Genomic DNA, 17,665 nt, shown 5'->3' on the forward strand with positions numbered 1-17,665 from the left:
AATACTAAAAAAAAAGCCACTATGCTTCTCTTATGAGTATGTGTGCAATTGTTTACGCAAACTAAATGGTTTAACTTGGACAGCTGCTGTCCTCAGCTTACATAGCAAAAATCTGCTGACCGATTCCCTTTAAGGAGAAACAGCAGCAGTTCAAAGTTTTTTTTCTTTCACAGCAGTCCCGGATGTAGGTTCTCAATGATTTTCACAATTAAATTACACTTAGATCTCACACAATGAAATGATACAGACTATGAATAAATTAAACAATGGAATCAGATTTATTAAACAATAAAATTAAATCAATATTAACGTATATAATGTGATCTACAAAATGGTCATCATATTTGCACATACCAAAAATCAGCAGGTCCCAATTCCCCAAAAATCACTTTTATTAGCTCTAAGTTGATGTCACACTTCTGGAAAACGTACTTAGGCGACCTAACACAACTTGAGCTATTTGCCATCCCAGGACTTGTACATTAATGTCTACTACTTAGTACATCTATGCAGCCCTGCTGGTGATTTTTCTGCAAGATCATTGTATTCATTGCCAAGGAAACGCAAGACTGAATCATTCTATACCATAGCAATGCTAAGCTACTACTTAGAGGGGCAACTTGTCTCTGCTCACAGCCTTAACAAGAGGTGAGCATGGCTGGCGATGTCACATCTACATACTTTATTTTCTGGCGTATAAGAAGACCCCCAACTTTTCAAGTTAAAATATAGAGTCTGGGATATACCATTTATTCTTGTGTATAAGCTGACCCGAGTAATGTCCCCATTGTTTAGTAATGTTCCCTGCAGTAATGTCCCCATTGTTTAGTAATGTCCCCTGCAGTAATGTGCCCATTGTTTAGTAATGTCACCTGCAGTAATGTGCCCATTGTTTAGTAATGCCCCCCTACTGGTCCCCCTTCTTGTCCCCTATTATCCGGCTGTTTACACACAATAAAAGATAGTTTTACCTCTACTCTGTTTCCGCGGTGTCCTCAGCTACTTCTTGCAGACCGCAGGCACATAGACCCCTCAGTGATCTTGTCCGGTGCACAAAGCCGACGCAGCAGGCTGCCATCATGGCTTTACTGCAGTTGAATGCTTTGCGGCGCCGTAAGGCCATGTGCCCACGGGAGCTTTTTGCTGCGGAGTTTGCCGCGGAAATCCTGCAGATTTTTCTGGATTTTCCAGATAAATCCGCAGGTTCTAGCATGTACAGGCACTCCCCATGTTACCCTATGGGACATAGGGAGTGTCTGTGTCCACGCTGCGGAAAGTGCGGCTGCGGAATCTCCTGCGGAGATCCCTCAGCCGCACCTAACTGCATGTCAATTATTCATGCGGATTTACTTGTGGAGATCCCGACCCTCCGCTATGGAGATAGAGGCCGGGACGTCCGCAGGTAAATCGCGTGAAACTCCGCATGTTTCCCGCAGCTATTCCGCTGGAAACTCACAGCTAAAAACAGCTGCGCATGCCGGCGGGCAGCTGCGGGAAACATGCGGCTGTACCTGCGAATATATCCGCAGGTACGTGCGTCCCGTGGGGACATGGCCTAAAGCATTCAACTGCAGTAAAGCGCTTACAGCTCCCAGTGTATGGGATGTGATCATGGAGGAGTGCTTCTTGTGGATCGCAGGCACATAGACCCCTCCATGATCACGTCCAATACACAGGGCCACCGCTGCTGTCAGTGCTTTACTGCAGTTGCTTTGCGCTGCCGCCCTAAAGCATTCAACTGCAGTAAAGCCATAACGGCAGACAGCAGCACCGTGAACCACCGAATAACACGTCACCCGCTGTAAAAGACGACCACTGACTTTTGAGAAGATTTTCAGGGGTTAAAAAGTCGTCTTATACACCAGAAAATACGGTACACTTGCACGACAGGCAGGTGTGACAGAACTTGTACATAATCCACTGCATGTGCACGGGTCCTATACTGAAAAATGGGATTAAGTGAAGGGCATGATATCAGTCGCTCAGGCATACAAGCTGGCACAGGTTTATGACAACACCGGCGTCCCTCGCCGCCTGATGCGCAATGAGCATATCCCCTTATGAATCACCTATTGGCATTATTTTATAATGTAAATCAAATTACTGAAAGAGAATCTATCACCAGGTTTTTGCCATACCATATGAAAGCAGCATGATGTAAAGACCGAGACCCTGATTCCAGCAATGGGTCACTTACTGAGCTGTTTGCTGTCATTTTGATAAAATTACTGTTTTCTCTGCTGCAGATCTAGCAGTTATTTGAATGTGGAGCTGTGTAACCTGACCCACAACACTGACTGGCAGTTTTCAGTGTACACTGTAATCAGTGGTGTGGGCGGGGTTATACAGAGCTCATGAATATGCTGGACTACCTGGCAGCAGGCCACGTAGTCCTTTAATGATAATCTACAGCTGATTATTCAGTGATTTTATCAACACTACACTAAGCAGCCCAGTACGCAACACATCGCTGGAATCAGGGTCTCAGTCTCTACATTATGCTGCTCTCAGATTAGGTGGAAAGAACCTGGTGACAGATTCCCTTTAACTTTACTATAATCACTGATGCTTGGATGAAAGATTCAATATCAGGCGTTTTGATTAATTTGGCAAGTATATCAACTGTATAAGGACAGGAAAGTAACAACTGCAAACAATGCAAACTGATCGGATTAACTACAATGTGGTCCCACAGAGCTTACTAGCAGCTTGGAGGGCATGGTCCCGTTAAAGTGATCAACAGAAAAAAAAAAATGAATGGAGTGCTTTCACACATGCCATTTTGATGCAGTTTTATGCTCTTTTAAAAACCAATACTAAAAGTATATTAATAAAAAAAAACAAAACTAAAAAAAAATAATTTTTCTAAGGGTTTCTCCTTCACTTTCTTGGCATGAAAACGGTATATATGAGAGCAGCCTCCGATTTCAGACCATTCTTAAACTCTTTAATAAATATATACATTTATTTCTTGTCATTAAAGTCATCTTTAATATATAGATAACACTATTTACTGGGGACTCCTAGATTTCTGTAACCTGCGGTGTCTTCTATTTCAACCACTGTGCAACATCTACCAAAGTGACTAGTTGTGAGGATGGCTCACAATGTGCAGCGTCTCTCGGCCTGTGAAAACATTGGAACGCGCTCCGCTCCTGCGGAAGGTATACACAGGCCCAAACAATCGTCTGGACATTTTGGAATAAATATCTCACTAAATATACAGAACAAGAACATTCTCATTATCCATAAAGCATACATCAAGCGCTGCATGAACAGAGCTTATACCATTGCACGGTCACATCCCACGATTAGAGACCTCAGTGATAAAGGTGCATTGCTTGATGGGACAATTATCTGCTCAGAAAAATATTTTTAGAAATTTCACAAATATTTTTATCGATTGTACACTGCACCTTACACAAAACGTCTGTCATAGTGAAGGTGCGATTGTTGACGCTTCCAGATCTTTGCAGTACAGAAAATGGCTTCTGTCCTCAATCAAATGATGCCAAGCCTAATTGCGGGCGGCTATTACAACAGAAAGGGCAACGCCTCCTAATGCTATGGCTGTGGCGCCAAAAAGCATCTTCCAGGAAATAGACTGTGGAAAAGAAAACAAGTATTTTAGTAAATCAGAAAATTAGTATAAGAGCCAAATTATCACAAAATCAGAATAAGAATTGATTTGGCTTGTCTTGCCTACATCACTTCTTTCCTGTAAACCTCTACGTTGTGATCAATGTCAAGCAACCCTTTTAATTCTCCAACTGCTGAAAGAGGTTCCGGAATTTGTATTTTAGGAGGAATAGAAATGTTCATTAGCACAGACTTGACCATTATTGTAGCTGCAAATCCTATGAAGATAGTTTTCTAGTCCTGAGTGGTCATTATGGAGTCAAAACCAAGTAATGTTACCATACAGGTATAGATCTGGTCATAACAACCAATTTAAAAAGTCTGCATCTATAAACTGGATCAGCTCTGAAGTATAGGCCACTATGGGCCAAAAATTGTCAAAACAATTGACAACTAATCGGTGCCACTACAAATGTATCCAGCCAAGAATTCTTTGTGCTTTGTATTATGTATGGTGTCCACACAACACTCCACTTTACATAGGTAAATCACTGCATTTTTTCAGGGGTGAGGAACCTTCGGCCCGCGGGCCACAACTTTTCTGCGGCCCCTGGGCAGATTCCCGGGGGCGGCACTGCTCGGGCCACCGACACGGTCTTACCAGCCAGCGGCCCTTTAAATCCCCACATGCGCTGCTTGCGCGCACCAATGGGCTCTCTCGTTGGCAAGTGCCAGTGTGCTAAGGACTTTGTGGGCGGGTTTAGCGCTCTGTGCTTCCATCCCACAGCAGCTTCACAGTTTCCACCTTCTAGCATTGTGTGCCCCCTTTCCGATGCTGTGTGCCCCCTAGTGATGCCTGTGCTCCGCAAGTGGTCCTGCTCACGGGATCCCGTGCTTACCCCTCCCCCCCCTTTTTGGTTCCTATCTTGCTTTACTATTCTGACGCACCCTTGGTCCAATGCAATTTTGCTGGCACCTTAGAGGACCATCTGTCCGGTCACAGACAGCATCTTCATCGTCTTTTTTTATGGGTATTATGACACCCTTGGGCTACTATGCGACCCCCTCTGTTTAGGCATGGGGTCTGCAGGTTGGTTGACATTGATCTTGGCATTACTATAGCTGCATATATTTTCTTAACCATTATGCTGTTCTAATCATTATTATGTGTACTTACTATTGTGCCTCATCTATTTATATTGCTTTAATAATATTATTGCTTTTTGCTGCACTATTGGGGGGGTGTGCGAGGGCTGCATGCCGTGTTATCAGGTGTGTTGTTGGTTTTAGTGTTTTTATCCTTGCTATAAATAAAGGTTGCCTTTTATTATCTAATATTGGTTGTGCTCACCATTGTCTGCGGTACTTTTTCTTGTTTTTCATGTTGTATTCTTGCTGCACGGGTGAGTACCTGTCCCCATATAATTAATTGCTTATGTATGGTGGTACACCCACCCTTCCGTCTTGTGCTCCGCATGTGCTGTCTGTGCCCCTCCCCCTTGATGTCCGGTATGCTGGGGGCATATACCTCACAGGCCCCAGCCCCTCATGTAATTTATGTGCCCCCAGTGTCTCCTGTGATTTATGTGTCTCCTGTGATGTATACAGCATTCCCAGCATCTCCTGTGTGATGTATATACAACAGTGTCTGCGTCTGTGATAATAAGATTGGTAGACAATATACACCACATAGTTGACTGTGCTCCAAACCGAGACAAACCTTGAAAAGCAGTTGTGAGAAGCAACATAAAGTATAACCGAACATCACAGTCGCACCAAAGAGAAGCAGCTCCAACCACCACAATAGGGGTGAGTTAATTAATTGTTTGATCAAATATAGCCAGTTCATTTTAATAATGATAATTTTGTGCGGGCCCCGAAGGTTAGCAGAAATTTCCAAACGGCCCTTGGCAGAAAAAAGGCTCCCCACCCGAGGTAAAGTATTACACAATGACTGGAAGCGAAATGCGTGACCACTTACTTCATCTATCCCCCCCCAGTACTACCAGTTGATCACTGAGGTTTGGTACAGTTGGTATCACCCGCTTTAAAGATGGAATTGCTGCTTTAACCAGGTATGGGATGATACAAGTGACTGCTAAATGTAACCCAATTTAAAACCAAGAGCCACAGAACGCATGTAGAAATGAATACAAACCTATGAGCACCAGCCTGTTCTATCTAGTCACAAAGATTCATTACTGAGATTTCTCAAAGGAATGCTACCAAATGATTCATATGACAAGAATGTGAGTGGGTGTGCACCTACTGTATACACATGTAAAACAGCAGACGTTACTAATTTCCGTACACATAGCCCATTGGCTGCTACGCGTACAGTAAAATCTCTGAATCCTGTCAGATACAGGTTAGGCTGCAGAAGAACAAATAATCTCACAAAGGCTAAATAAGATTTGTAATAAAATACTCGATTGTGGAAAACTACCGTATTTTTCGGACCATAAGACGCACTTTTTTCCCTCCAAATGTTGGGGGAAAGTTGGGGGTGCGTCTAATGGTCTGAATATAGGGCTACGGCCGGGAATGAGGGTGCTGTGGTGGAGAGGGTCATCGGCGACACGAGCAGGCCGTGGCAGCGCCTGCCGTGACCACGTGGGCCCGCTCATTACATACGCACGCCCATCCTCCCGCCCATCATCCCTCAGCGCTGAAGCCGGCACTGACAGGTGGGCGGGATGACGGGCGAAGGGGGGGGGGGGGGTGTGCACGCATGGTAAACAGCCGGCCGTGATCACCCCTGGCAACTACAGCCTGGAGTGATCATGTGTGGCTGTATTTATTCACTGCCCCCCCACCCCGCGCATCATCATCAGCGCGGGACGCAGTGAATCAGTACGGCATACTCACCGTTCCCTGCAGCTTCGCGATGTCCTCCCGTCTGCCGGCCAGCTGATCTGTGTAGAGAGCGGTGAGCACGTCATCGCTGTGCGCGCCGCTAGTCACGCAGGTCAGCTGACCGGCAGACAGGAGGACATCGCGATGCTGCAGGGAAGTGACCGGTGACTGCTCCACATTCCAGCGGCGCTGCTGCCGCCACAGATAGGGGGAGAAGCAATGCTGCATGGAGCGAGGAAAGGGGAGTATAAACTTTTTTTTTTTGTGTGTGATACAGAATACATGCCATATGCCAGGATGGGGTATTTATCAGGATGGGTGTATACAGCAGGATGGGTGTATACAGCAGGATGGGGCCATATAGCAGGATGGGGCCATATAGCAGGATGGATGGGGTATATAGCAGGATGGATGGATGGGGTATATAGCAGGATGGATGGCAGTATATAGCAGGATGGGAATATATAGCAGGATGGGAATATATACCAAGATGGCAGTATATATCAGGATAGGGGCATATAGCAGGATGGCAGTATATAGCAGGAAAAGGGCATATACCAGGATGGGGTACATATACAAGGCAGGAGGATCATTACCAGGATGGGGTACCTTAGCAGACAATTTGGGGACATTACCCCCATAACAGTGTCAGCAGCAGATCCTCGCCCCATAACAGTGTGACATGACCACATTTTTTTCTTAAAATGCTATATTCCTATTTTCCTCCTCTAAAAACAGGGTGCGTCTTATGGTCCGATGCATCTTATAGTCCGAAAAATACGGTAGGTGAGGGACAGTGTTTCAACCACTGCATAAAACGTGACCTGGTCTAGCCATGTGGTGTAGTCCCCAGTTCCTCCTAATATTCCCGCAGAAACTCAATGGGACTTGGTAACACTGCCAGCGAATCAATGGGGCCCCAAGGGAGTCAAATATTTCCCAAATATTAAAGAGAACCTGACAGGTTCCCCATGGCCTCCAGCTCACAAGCATTTATATATGCCTTTCTAAAACACCCTGCCCAACAAGCTCTTTGTACTGTCATAAAGAAAAATACTGGTTTATCTGTCAAAGTCTTTACAGGCTGTTTTTAATATACTAATTTCCTTTTGTCTACTTGATAGGGCGTGTGTCTCCTCAGACTAGTTATCCCACTCAGCACGTTCTCACTCTCCTGTGGTCATGATAACATGATTTGCAGGAGCTTGCAATCACGGCAGAGCTCTGCAAATCTCGTACATGCATGTGACATGCGAGGAGCACACTTCAGTGGCACACTGCACATGTCTGGAAGCGAAGGAAATCTGTTCCAGGTGCTGATCTTCGACTCCTCCGTAGACGTCAACTGCCTTCTTTACTTCCGGATATACGGAGTGTCTCTCTGAAGCCAGGAAACATACAATCGGCTTCAGAGGCACAATGATGTATAGGCAGCAAAGTCGTGTGTATGTGATATTTGCAGAGACCTGGCAATGATGCCAGCTCTTGCAAATCATGTTATCAAAAGGAAATTAATATATTAAAAAAAGACTGTAAAAATACTTTTTTTTAACTATCTTTTTGTGTGTCAGACAGAATAAAGGACCTTAACCCCTTCAGCCCCGGGGCACTTTCCGTTTTGGCGTTTTTGTTTTTTGCTCCCCTTCTTCCGAGAGCCGTAACTTTTTTATTTTTCCATCAATCTCGCCATATGAGGGCTTGTTTTTTGCGGGACAAGTTGTACTTTTAAATAAAACCATAAGTTTTACCATATGGTGTACTGCAAAACAGCAAAAAAATTCCAAGTGTAAAAAAACTGCAAAAAAGTGTGATCGCACAATAGTTTTTGGGATGTTTTATTCACCGTGTTCACTATGTGGTAAAACTGATGTGTTGGTATGATGCCTGAGGTCGATGCGAGTTTGTAGAAACCAAACATGTATAGATTTACTTGTATCTGAGGGGTTAAAAAAAAAATCACAAGTTTGTCCAATAAAAGTGGTGCACGTTTTACGCCATTTTCTGAAACCCATAGCGTTCTTATTTTTTGGGATCTATGGCTCAGTGGTGGCTTATTTTTTGAGTCTCGATCTGACATTTCTAATGGTACCATTTTTGCGCAGATGCTACGTTTTGATCGCCTGTTATTGCATTTTGCGCAAAACTTGTAGCGACCAAAAAACGTAATTTTGGCATTTGGAATTTTTTTGCCGCTACGCCATTTACTGATCAGATTCATTGATTTTATATTTTGATAGATCGAACATTTCTGAACGCGGCGATACCAAATGTGTATATTTTTTATTTTTTTAACCCTTTAATTTTCAATGGGGCGAAAGGGGGGTGATTTGAACTTTTAGGTTTTTTTGTTTTTTTTAAACTTATTTTTTATTTTACTAGTCCCCCTAGGGGGTTATAGCGATCAGCAATCCGATCGCTCTGCACTATCTGCAGATCACAGCTAAAGAGCTGAGAACTGCAGATACGGTGCTTTACTTTCAATGCCGGCTGTATTCTGGCATTGAGAGGAAGTGAGTCATGTTAGCTACAGGCGTCATCACATGACCCTGTGCTACCATGGCAACCACCGAAAGTCACGTGATCGCGCACGTGACTTCTGGTGGGGGCGGCGGTAAGTGAAAATCATGGCCGCGCGCATATACATCTCACTGCCAGACTTTGGCTGCGAGATGTAAGGGGTTAAATGTTCCGGGTGGAATGCGATTCCACTCGGAACATGCAGGCACACGTCAGCTGTTAAAAACAGCTGATATGTGCGCGGATCGCCGCATCCTGCCGGCGGCAGGGGGCGGGGCTTACTCTCACACGCTCCATGACGGATAGATCCGTCAAAGGTCGTGAAGGAGTTAATAGATAAGGAGTTTAGAAAGGATATACAAAAAAAGTTAAAGGGCATGGGGGACCTGTCAGATTCCCTTTAAATTTTATCTGATGTGAAAACCCTGAAAAGAGCACCTATCCAAAGAGGTCAACTCTTGCTCATATTTTAGTTTTTGTTTTTTTTTAATAAAAAACAAGAAAAACAGCTGTTTCCTACCTGGAATACAAATGTTCACTAACAAAGACATGTCCAGATACTAGGACCCACAGTATGTGAATATTTGATTTTTCAGATTTTGTGATCTACCTGATAGACTGTTAATGTGGTAAACAGTATAAAGGTAGGACGACACAACCCCTACATCGGAGGCTTAATTCTCATGGTTCACAATAAGACAGTAAAGCTCAGTATCACTCCAATTGAGCAAATCCCCGTGGAAGCTCCTGGCCATAGTCACACTTTGAATAGAAAGGAGACCTTCTGGATCCATGAACTGAAGATTTTGAATCCATTGGGTCTGAATGAAGTCACTGATCTTTTTAATTAATTATTTTAACGAATTAATATATGTAAGTCCTTTATCTATTCTCCATGTGGAAATCTAATAGTGCTTCTTGTTCCTCCCACTGCCCTGGACTGAATGTTGGATTCTATTAATACATTTTAGAACATTTTAATGATTTATTATTTCAGGATATAAATTGATGAGATATACTAATATTTTTGCCAACCAATTTAATAAATACATAGCTATTATTTAGTTTTGATACTATTACCTTTTATTGAACTAAATAGTATCCATTCTGTCTCTGAGGGGGTACTACTATTTTTTTTATTATTTTCTATGAATTTGCATTCTCTTCATCAGCAGATAATCATATGAGATTTATCCCTTTTAATACACACGATTGTGTGAACAACTGACTCCACAGGCTACCCCTTTAAATATTAATACAACAGTTTTGGTGCATTCACTGATCATCCTGCCTAAGTACATATGGTATTAATGATTGATATATACACTGGGTCTACACAGATTCTATGTCTCTTACCCATTTGGATCCCTCCAGAACATTTCCCTACCGTGATGGCATGGTTTTATTACTATGTTGGAGCTGGTTTTTCTTTCTATCTGAATGGGGGGACTTCTGTGGCTTAATTCCTTTCGCTGTCCTTATCACCCTCCTGACCGGGTAGGGGATGGTTGTTTTTTCCTCCATATACACATCACAGAGCACTAGTTAAGGCTTCGTGGTTTCTGTAATATGATCTATTCTGTGATCCTGGCAATTTGTACTATGATTGCAGTAATCCATGTCTGTGGGTGTCCTCCATGGCCGTGTGTTTTTTCTGTGAAGACCTACACTGGTCCCTAGGCTCACTGCTTCCTATACCACCTCTAAGGGACCGATCTCACAGAGTGCAGAGTTCCCATACACTCTCCTCGTGGTGTTTTACCTTATTTTTATTTTTGGTTTATGTTTTTCGAGACAATTTAAACAGATGTTAGAGTTTTTTTATAATATTTTTTTATCTGTTATTTATGTCCTGAGCATATCTATAGTAATTTTTTTTTTACTATTAATACTTTTAGCGTGAGGAGAATGAGAAAAGAAGCTCTGGCTAGTGCTAAATGGCCTATCAGCTAGTATGTGTGTTTATATGAACTATTAATTGTGTTTCCATTAATTTCTGTTCTTATATTCACAATTTTGGTTCTCATGATTACAAGTGATTTGGATTATTACACCGATCTTCTCTGGTGGCTCCTATGGTTAAAGGATAAATACACACGTCCTTTTCTTCCCTTTTATTTTGGTGATCTGATCCCCACTGATTTGTATTTATTTTATTTAATTTACACGATGTTTATCACATTGCATTTCTTTACAGTAATTTGTTTATGATTAACAAATTTGTGTTATTTTTCTGCAATGTCATTTGATCTTTTTTTTATTTTTTTTCTGTCGTCATCTGTTGTTGTCCATTCTGATCATTGTGAACACCCGCCCTCTTGTTTCTTAGACCATATATTATGTGCCTTTTACACGTATATGATTATTCTGATGATGAAGCCTCTAAGGGCTTTGAAATCATTAACCCTTTTATTCCTTCCATTGTTTGTATCTCCAAGTGGGTTCTGCAGTGGACTCAGGCGTTTTATGGTAGTTGTGACTAACACAACTGCACAGGGTGAGCCTCTCCGAGTTGTTTCTCCTTTAATTTTAATTGGGTAAGACCCTATTTTGCGCGATTTTTCTTTCCAGCTCCTATTTACTACAATAACTCTATGAACTAATATATAGCCAGTTCTGCATCGCCGTTTCCATCTGGCATTTACAAAAATGCTTGATGGAAATTGATGGAGAAACGGAGCCCATTATAGGTAATGTGATCGTTCCCATTTGTCCAGCTCATCCTACAGGTTCTGGTCCAGAGGACAGATCAGAATGTATCATGTAACAATGTGATTTATAGAGAATAAGATTGATGGAAATTATTTTATCAGCTTTGATCCTGTTGCATTAGACTGAGTTTTTTAGCCTGATGCAACAGGATCAAAGCTGCTAAAATAAATTTCCATGAATTTAAAAAGGACCACAAATTTAAAAAATGGGTTATCTTGACGATTTGAAGTACTAAGTAGGGTAGCTTATTACCCAAGAAGACTTCTTGGCGGCCTTGTTGGTTGAAGTGCTCACATTTCCCAGCATCTTCTTGTACATAGCACTCTCTACATTCTTCTGGTCCGTATGTTTCTTCACCAGCTTAGAGAGCTCAGCGTGGATTGTCTGGAAAGGATCAAAAGATTATAAAATATCAGCACTGATCACTAAGAACAATTTTATGCCACATGGTTATAGGAAAAACAACTACACAACAAATGTCAAACTTCTACGACATGGTATTTACCAGTAGGAAACGATTTTCTACAAACCTACGCATATGTACAAACCTTAAGGCTATGTGCGCACACTGCAGTTTTGTTTCTTCACCAAAAAACGCATCCTCTGGCTGAAAATCGCACCTCTGGCCGAAAAACAAAAAAAAATGCAAGCGTTTTTGCATGTGTTTTTTCACTATATTGTGGAAAAACGCAGGGAAAAACTCAGAAAAGAATTGATGTGCTGCTTATTTTTTCTGCACCCAAAACTGCAGACAAAAAAGAAGCAACGTGCGCACGGCCTTTCTGAATTGTCATAGACTCTTTGCTGAAAGAAGAAACTGCACCAAAAACGCAGCAAAAACTGCACTGTGCGCAGACAGCCTTAAAGCGAATGCTGCACAGTTCACAGACATGAACACCTTCTGGGCTTTTTTTATTTTTACTTAAAGAGGTTGTCCACTACTTTATCATTGACGGCCTGTCCTTAGGATAAGTCATTAATGTCTGATTGGCTGGGGTCCGACACCTCTGCTCATCAGCTGTTCTCGGTGCCAGCAGCCAGCTGGAAATGCTGAGATCCAGAGCCGCCCCATCTTCTGATAGCGGCTGCGGCTGGGTACTGCACATCCGCCTCCCAATCAAATCAATAAAAGGCAGATGTACAGTACCCGGCCATGCCCACTATCAGAAGTTGGGGCAGCTCTGGATCTGTGCACTTCCAGCTGGCTGCTGGCACCGAGAACAGCTGATGAGCAGGGGTGTCGGATCCTGGCCAATCAGACACTGATGACCTATCCCAAGAACAGGCATTCAGTGTAAAAGTACGGGATAACCTCTTTAACCCCTTAACGACCGCGGGCAGTAAAATTACGTCCTAGCGGTCATAACGTTCCTGCCCGCGGACTGCCGTCAGCAGCATGCCGCGATGGCGCACATCTCAGCTGATTTTCACAGCTGAGATGTGTGCCTGCTATGCACGAGTGAAATCGTTATCTGCTCGTGCCGTTTAACCCCTGAAATGGTGCTGTCAATATGTGACAGCGCCATTAAAAAAAACGCGATTGCGGTAAAGTTTTACTTACCGCCCGATACTGGAAGTCACGTGACATGATCTCGTGACTTCCGGTGGATATCATGGTAGAGCAGGGTCATGTGATGACTCCTGTGCTAGACATGAACCACTTTCACTTTGTACGGAGGCCAGGGAAGCAGGAATTGCACGTATCTGCTGTTTACAGCTGTGTAGCTGTGATCAGCAGATAGTGCAGAGCAATCGGATTGCTGATTGCAATAGCCCTCTAGGGGGACTAGTAAAAATAAAAAAAAAAATTAAAAAAAAAAGTTTAAAAAAAAAAAAAAAAAACCCCAAAAAAACCTAAAAGTTCAAATCACCCACCTTTCGCCCCATTGAAAATTAAAGGGTTAAAAAAATAAAAAAATATATACACATTTCGTATCGCCGCGTTCAGAAACGCCCGATCTATCAAAATATAAAATCAATTAATCTGATCAGTAAACGGCGTAGCGGCAAAAAAATTCCAAACGCCAAAATGACGGTTTTTTGTCGCTACAAGTTTTGCGCAAAATGCAATAACAGCCGATCAAAACTTGGCATCTGCGGTACCGTTAAAAACAACAGCTTGAGTCGCAAAAAATAAGCCGTCACTGAGCTATAGATCCCGAAAAATGAGAACGCCACAAGTCACGGAATATGGCGTAAAACGTGCGCCACTTTTTTCAGACAAACTTCCGAATTTTTTTTTAACCCCTTATATAAAAGTAAACCTATACATGCTTGGTGTCTGCGAACTCGCACTGACCTGAGGCATCACACCCACACATCAGTTTTAGCATATAGTGAACACAGTGAATAAAATATCTCAAAAACAATAGTGCTATCACACTTTTTTTGCAATTTTTCTGCATTTGGAATTTTTTTGCCATTTTCCAGTACATTATATGGTAAAACCTATGTTTTAATTTAAAAGTACATCTCGTTACGCAAAAAATGAGCCCTCTCATGACCATATTGACTGAAAAATAAAGTTACGTCTCTCAGAAAAAGAATGGCGAAAAACAAAAAAGGAAAGCGAAAAATCGGCCGGTCGTGAAGGGTTTAAATGCATGCATTCTGGGCTGGAACCTTATTTTTGCAATTGGGTTTCAATACAAATTTTGCACTTCTTGCCTTTTATAACCTCTTGGTTTGGTTACATGGTCTATTGCTGGCTGAAAAATTACGACTTTGACTATAAATACGACTTAAAACTGACCTAAGTGAATAGCATCACCCGGTGGGTGAAAATGCAGCAGCTCCTGGCTGTACACTACAGCTGGCACATTGCTGCATCAGCCACGATCAGTATTTGCACTGACCATGGCTGTTTATCCAGCTAGATGCTGCTGTCCATAGTGACTACCTAATCTAGATGGTTGGCAGAGTCTGGGGGCTCCGTCTTTAACTCCATCGGCACACTGAGATCATAATTGTGTAGTCCTGATAGTTGCTATGGCACTCACATCCAAATAATGCCCTTACAGCCTGCCAGTTATAGTGACCTGTTCAGAATTTAGCAATATTTTAGATGGCAAAAATCTATTATTTTTTGCCTGTCATGACACTTTGCATTAATTCCTGAAAAGCAACTGAAGCTGACTGCAGTCTTGAATAATGCTGAGGGGCGCTGTTCTTATAATGCTATCACTTTTGGGGGGTTTTCAACTATAGAGGTCCCCCAAAGATACTTCAAAGCCAAATTGTTTCCTAAAAAAAATAAGTTATATAAGTTTCCTTTGAAAAACAAATGAAAGATTTGCACTATAATTTCAAAGCTGATAACATCCTAACAAAATAAAGAACATTTTACAGATAATGCTGATGTAAGGCAGACAGGAGATAAATGTTAATTATTATCTATTTGTGTGTGGTGTGGATAAAACTGCTAATTTTTAGATTTTTTTTGTGAAAGTTCTAATGTTTTTATAAATAAACAAAACATTCACCTAAATTCACCATGATCCTAACATATGTGTGACTAAAAACATTATCAAAATATATGCCACATAAAGTAACATGTCAGATTTGAAAAATGTACCCTGGTCACTAAGTGGATAAATTATCTAAAAATTCTACATTGAGCTTGTTCCGACACAATTTGTAACTTACAATGGACGATAAGGGTTAAATGTTGGCGCTGCCATGGAACAGAAATAAAAGCGAATCCTAGAGAGTGATGGTAAGTACACCACATGCCATTTTGTATTAAATAATTGATTATATAATCAATTATTTAATACAAATCTTGATTGATTGCTCTCAGTGAGAGAAACAAAATTAAAATGTTATAGTTGTGATACCTTTTAATGGCTAACTAAAATAAAATAAGAGGATGTTACAAAGCAAGCTTTCGAGACATCTCAGGTCTCTTCCTCAGGTATGGTATGACAAAATATCTGAAGAAACAGTATATGCACATATGCACAAACAGGGCAGAGGGATGGTATAATAAAAGGACATTTAAATAACATCCTCTTACTTTTACAGCTTTGTGATTTCAGATGATGGGAGAGAAGCAGGTTTAAATACCGCGCCAAACCACAGGAATCCAGATGAAGTTAGTAAATCTCTTTTCTTTATTTACACAGGTCTACGCGTTTCAAGGACATATCCGTCCTCTTCCTCAGGGCAAATGCAGAGAATACTATAGCCTATAGTATTCTCTGCATTTGTCCTGAGGAAGAGGACGGATATGTCCTTGAAACGCGTAGACCTGTGTAAATAAAGAAAAGAGATTTACTAACTTCATCTGGATTCCTGTGGTTTGGCGCGGTATTTAAACCTGCTTCTCTCCCATCATCTGAAATCACTCCGTTTTTGCGGGACTGCTGCCTTCCACGTTATTTTCATGCTGCCAAAGGGGTTGTGACTGGCACAACCTCATCAGGTGAGTGTTCCTATTACACATTCACCTCCCATTGTCATACCGGGTAAGACCCTATTTTGCGCCTTTCTTCCCACAGTTTATTTCGTTTTACAGCTTTGTAACATCCTCTTATTTTAGCTACCCATTAAAAGGTATCACAACTACAAAATTTTAATTTTGTTTCTCTCACTGAGAGCAATCAATCATTTTTCAACTGGCTAACACGGTACCAAAACCTTTTTCTTTTAACTAAAAATCTTGACACACTCCTCTTAGCAGTTACAGAAAAGTGCCCCCCTTCCCTAGCAATAGTGGCTCAAAGTGACAAGTCCAGGGACTCCTCATAGCCAGAAGATAGGACAGAAGGAAATAGGTGGACTTTCTGCGCTGGTAAGTCTGATCAACAATTGCAGAACTACTAGACAGGGAACACTGTGGTCATTAGTACCTCTTTAGGTTTTCAGGTTTTCGCCACCAGATGAGTTAAGTCTTCACCCGACTGGGCAAGGAGATATTCCTGTTTAGGGACCTGAGAGATCTGTGCCAACATAGAAGAATAAATGTTGTACAGAATGTGTTGGAAACCAAGCCACTGCCTGAATGCAAGAGGTCATGGAACCCAGGACTGATATTGTGAACCTTATTGATACGCACTTCTGATTTTGCCGAGCGGCTATTCTGGATTTTGTCTTTTGGTAGCAACAATGCCTGCTTCTGAAAGTCCAGTAGAATTTCTAGGAAGGTCTTTCGAGTAGAAGGGGTCAATTCTGATCTCTAATGGTCCACCAGCCACCCAAGAGATGTTAAATTCTGAAGAGTACCTATATACAGGAAGCTATCACTAAGAAATCGACGAGGTGCATAACTATGTTGACGTTTTGGTTTCTGATGTACACCACTGCTTCCGCCATAATCATTGTAAATACTTGTGAAGCCACTGAGATTTCAAAGGGCAGAACATTAATTTGGTAGTGCAGTACCTGTTGATCCTCGGTGACAACAAACCGTAAGAATTTTCTGCAATTTGGCTGGATGAAAACAGGATAATAGGAGTCTTGTAGATCCATAGTTGCCATGTCAAAATTTTCCCCAGAGGGATGTTTGATCTTATGGACTCCATTTGAACTTTCTGTAAACGATGTGCTGATTTAGTAGTTTTAATTTTATGATTATCCTTAAGAACCCACTGGATTTCTTTACAAGGAATAAGAGACAATAATGATCTCTTTCAAATTCCATTTCTGTAAATGGAGAGATCACCCCTATAGACTTCAGATCCTGACGACCAGACATTACATCGTTTCTTAAGCTCTGGGATGTTAGGTGGGTTACACTCATACACTGCAGAGAATATGACGAGAATTCCACTTTTATTCCTTCTCTGACGGATTCCAGAACCTATCGATCTGAAGAAATTATTTGCCACTGCAAAAGGAATGTTGAGATACGGCCCCACTGCTGCATTGGTGTCATTTTCTATCCTGTTGCTGATTCTGACCAAGTAGGATGTTGTTTCTTATTACAACTTTAGGGTTACTCCAGTGATTTGACTTTCCCTTCCCTCTGTATTGAGGAATCTGATTCTGTGGTGGACAAAAG

At 41.9% G+C, this 17,665-nt stretch overlaps 1 protein-coding gene across 2 annotated transcripts in view; it reads right to left on the reverse strand.

The window, feature by feature from the left end:
- Positions 1 to 262: 262 nt before the first annotated feature.
- The window catches only part of FKBP8 (FKBP prolyl isomerase 8), a 94,759-nt gene continuing 77,356 nt past the window's right edge, over positions 263 to 17,665 (reverse strand). For both annotated transcript variants that reach the window (XM_075352597.1, XM_075352596.1), the window contains exons 8-9: positions 11,917 to 12,048; positions 263 to 3,604 (exon numbers count right to left, since the gene is read on the reverse strand). In XM_075352597.1, the coding sequence (XP_075208712.1) occupies positions 3,518 to 3,604; positions 11,917 to 12,048 (219 nt within the window). In that variant the 3' untranslated portion in view covers positions 263 to 3,517. The remainder of the gene's footprint in view (positions 3,605 to 11,916; positions 12,049 to 17,665) is intronic.

This window comes from Anomaloglossus baeobatrachus, chromosome 1, assembly GCF_048569485.1.
Source record: "Anomaloglossus baeobatrachus isolate aAnoBae1 chromosome 1, aAnoBae1.hap1, whole genome shotgun sequence".
NCBI classification, from domain to species: domain Eukaryota; kingdom Metazoa; phylum Chordata; class Amphibia; order Anura; family Aromobatidae; genus Anomaloglossus; species Anomaloglossus baeobatrachus.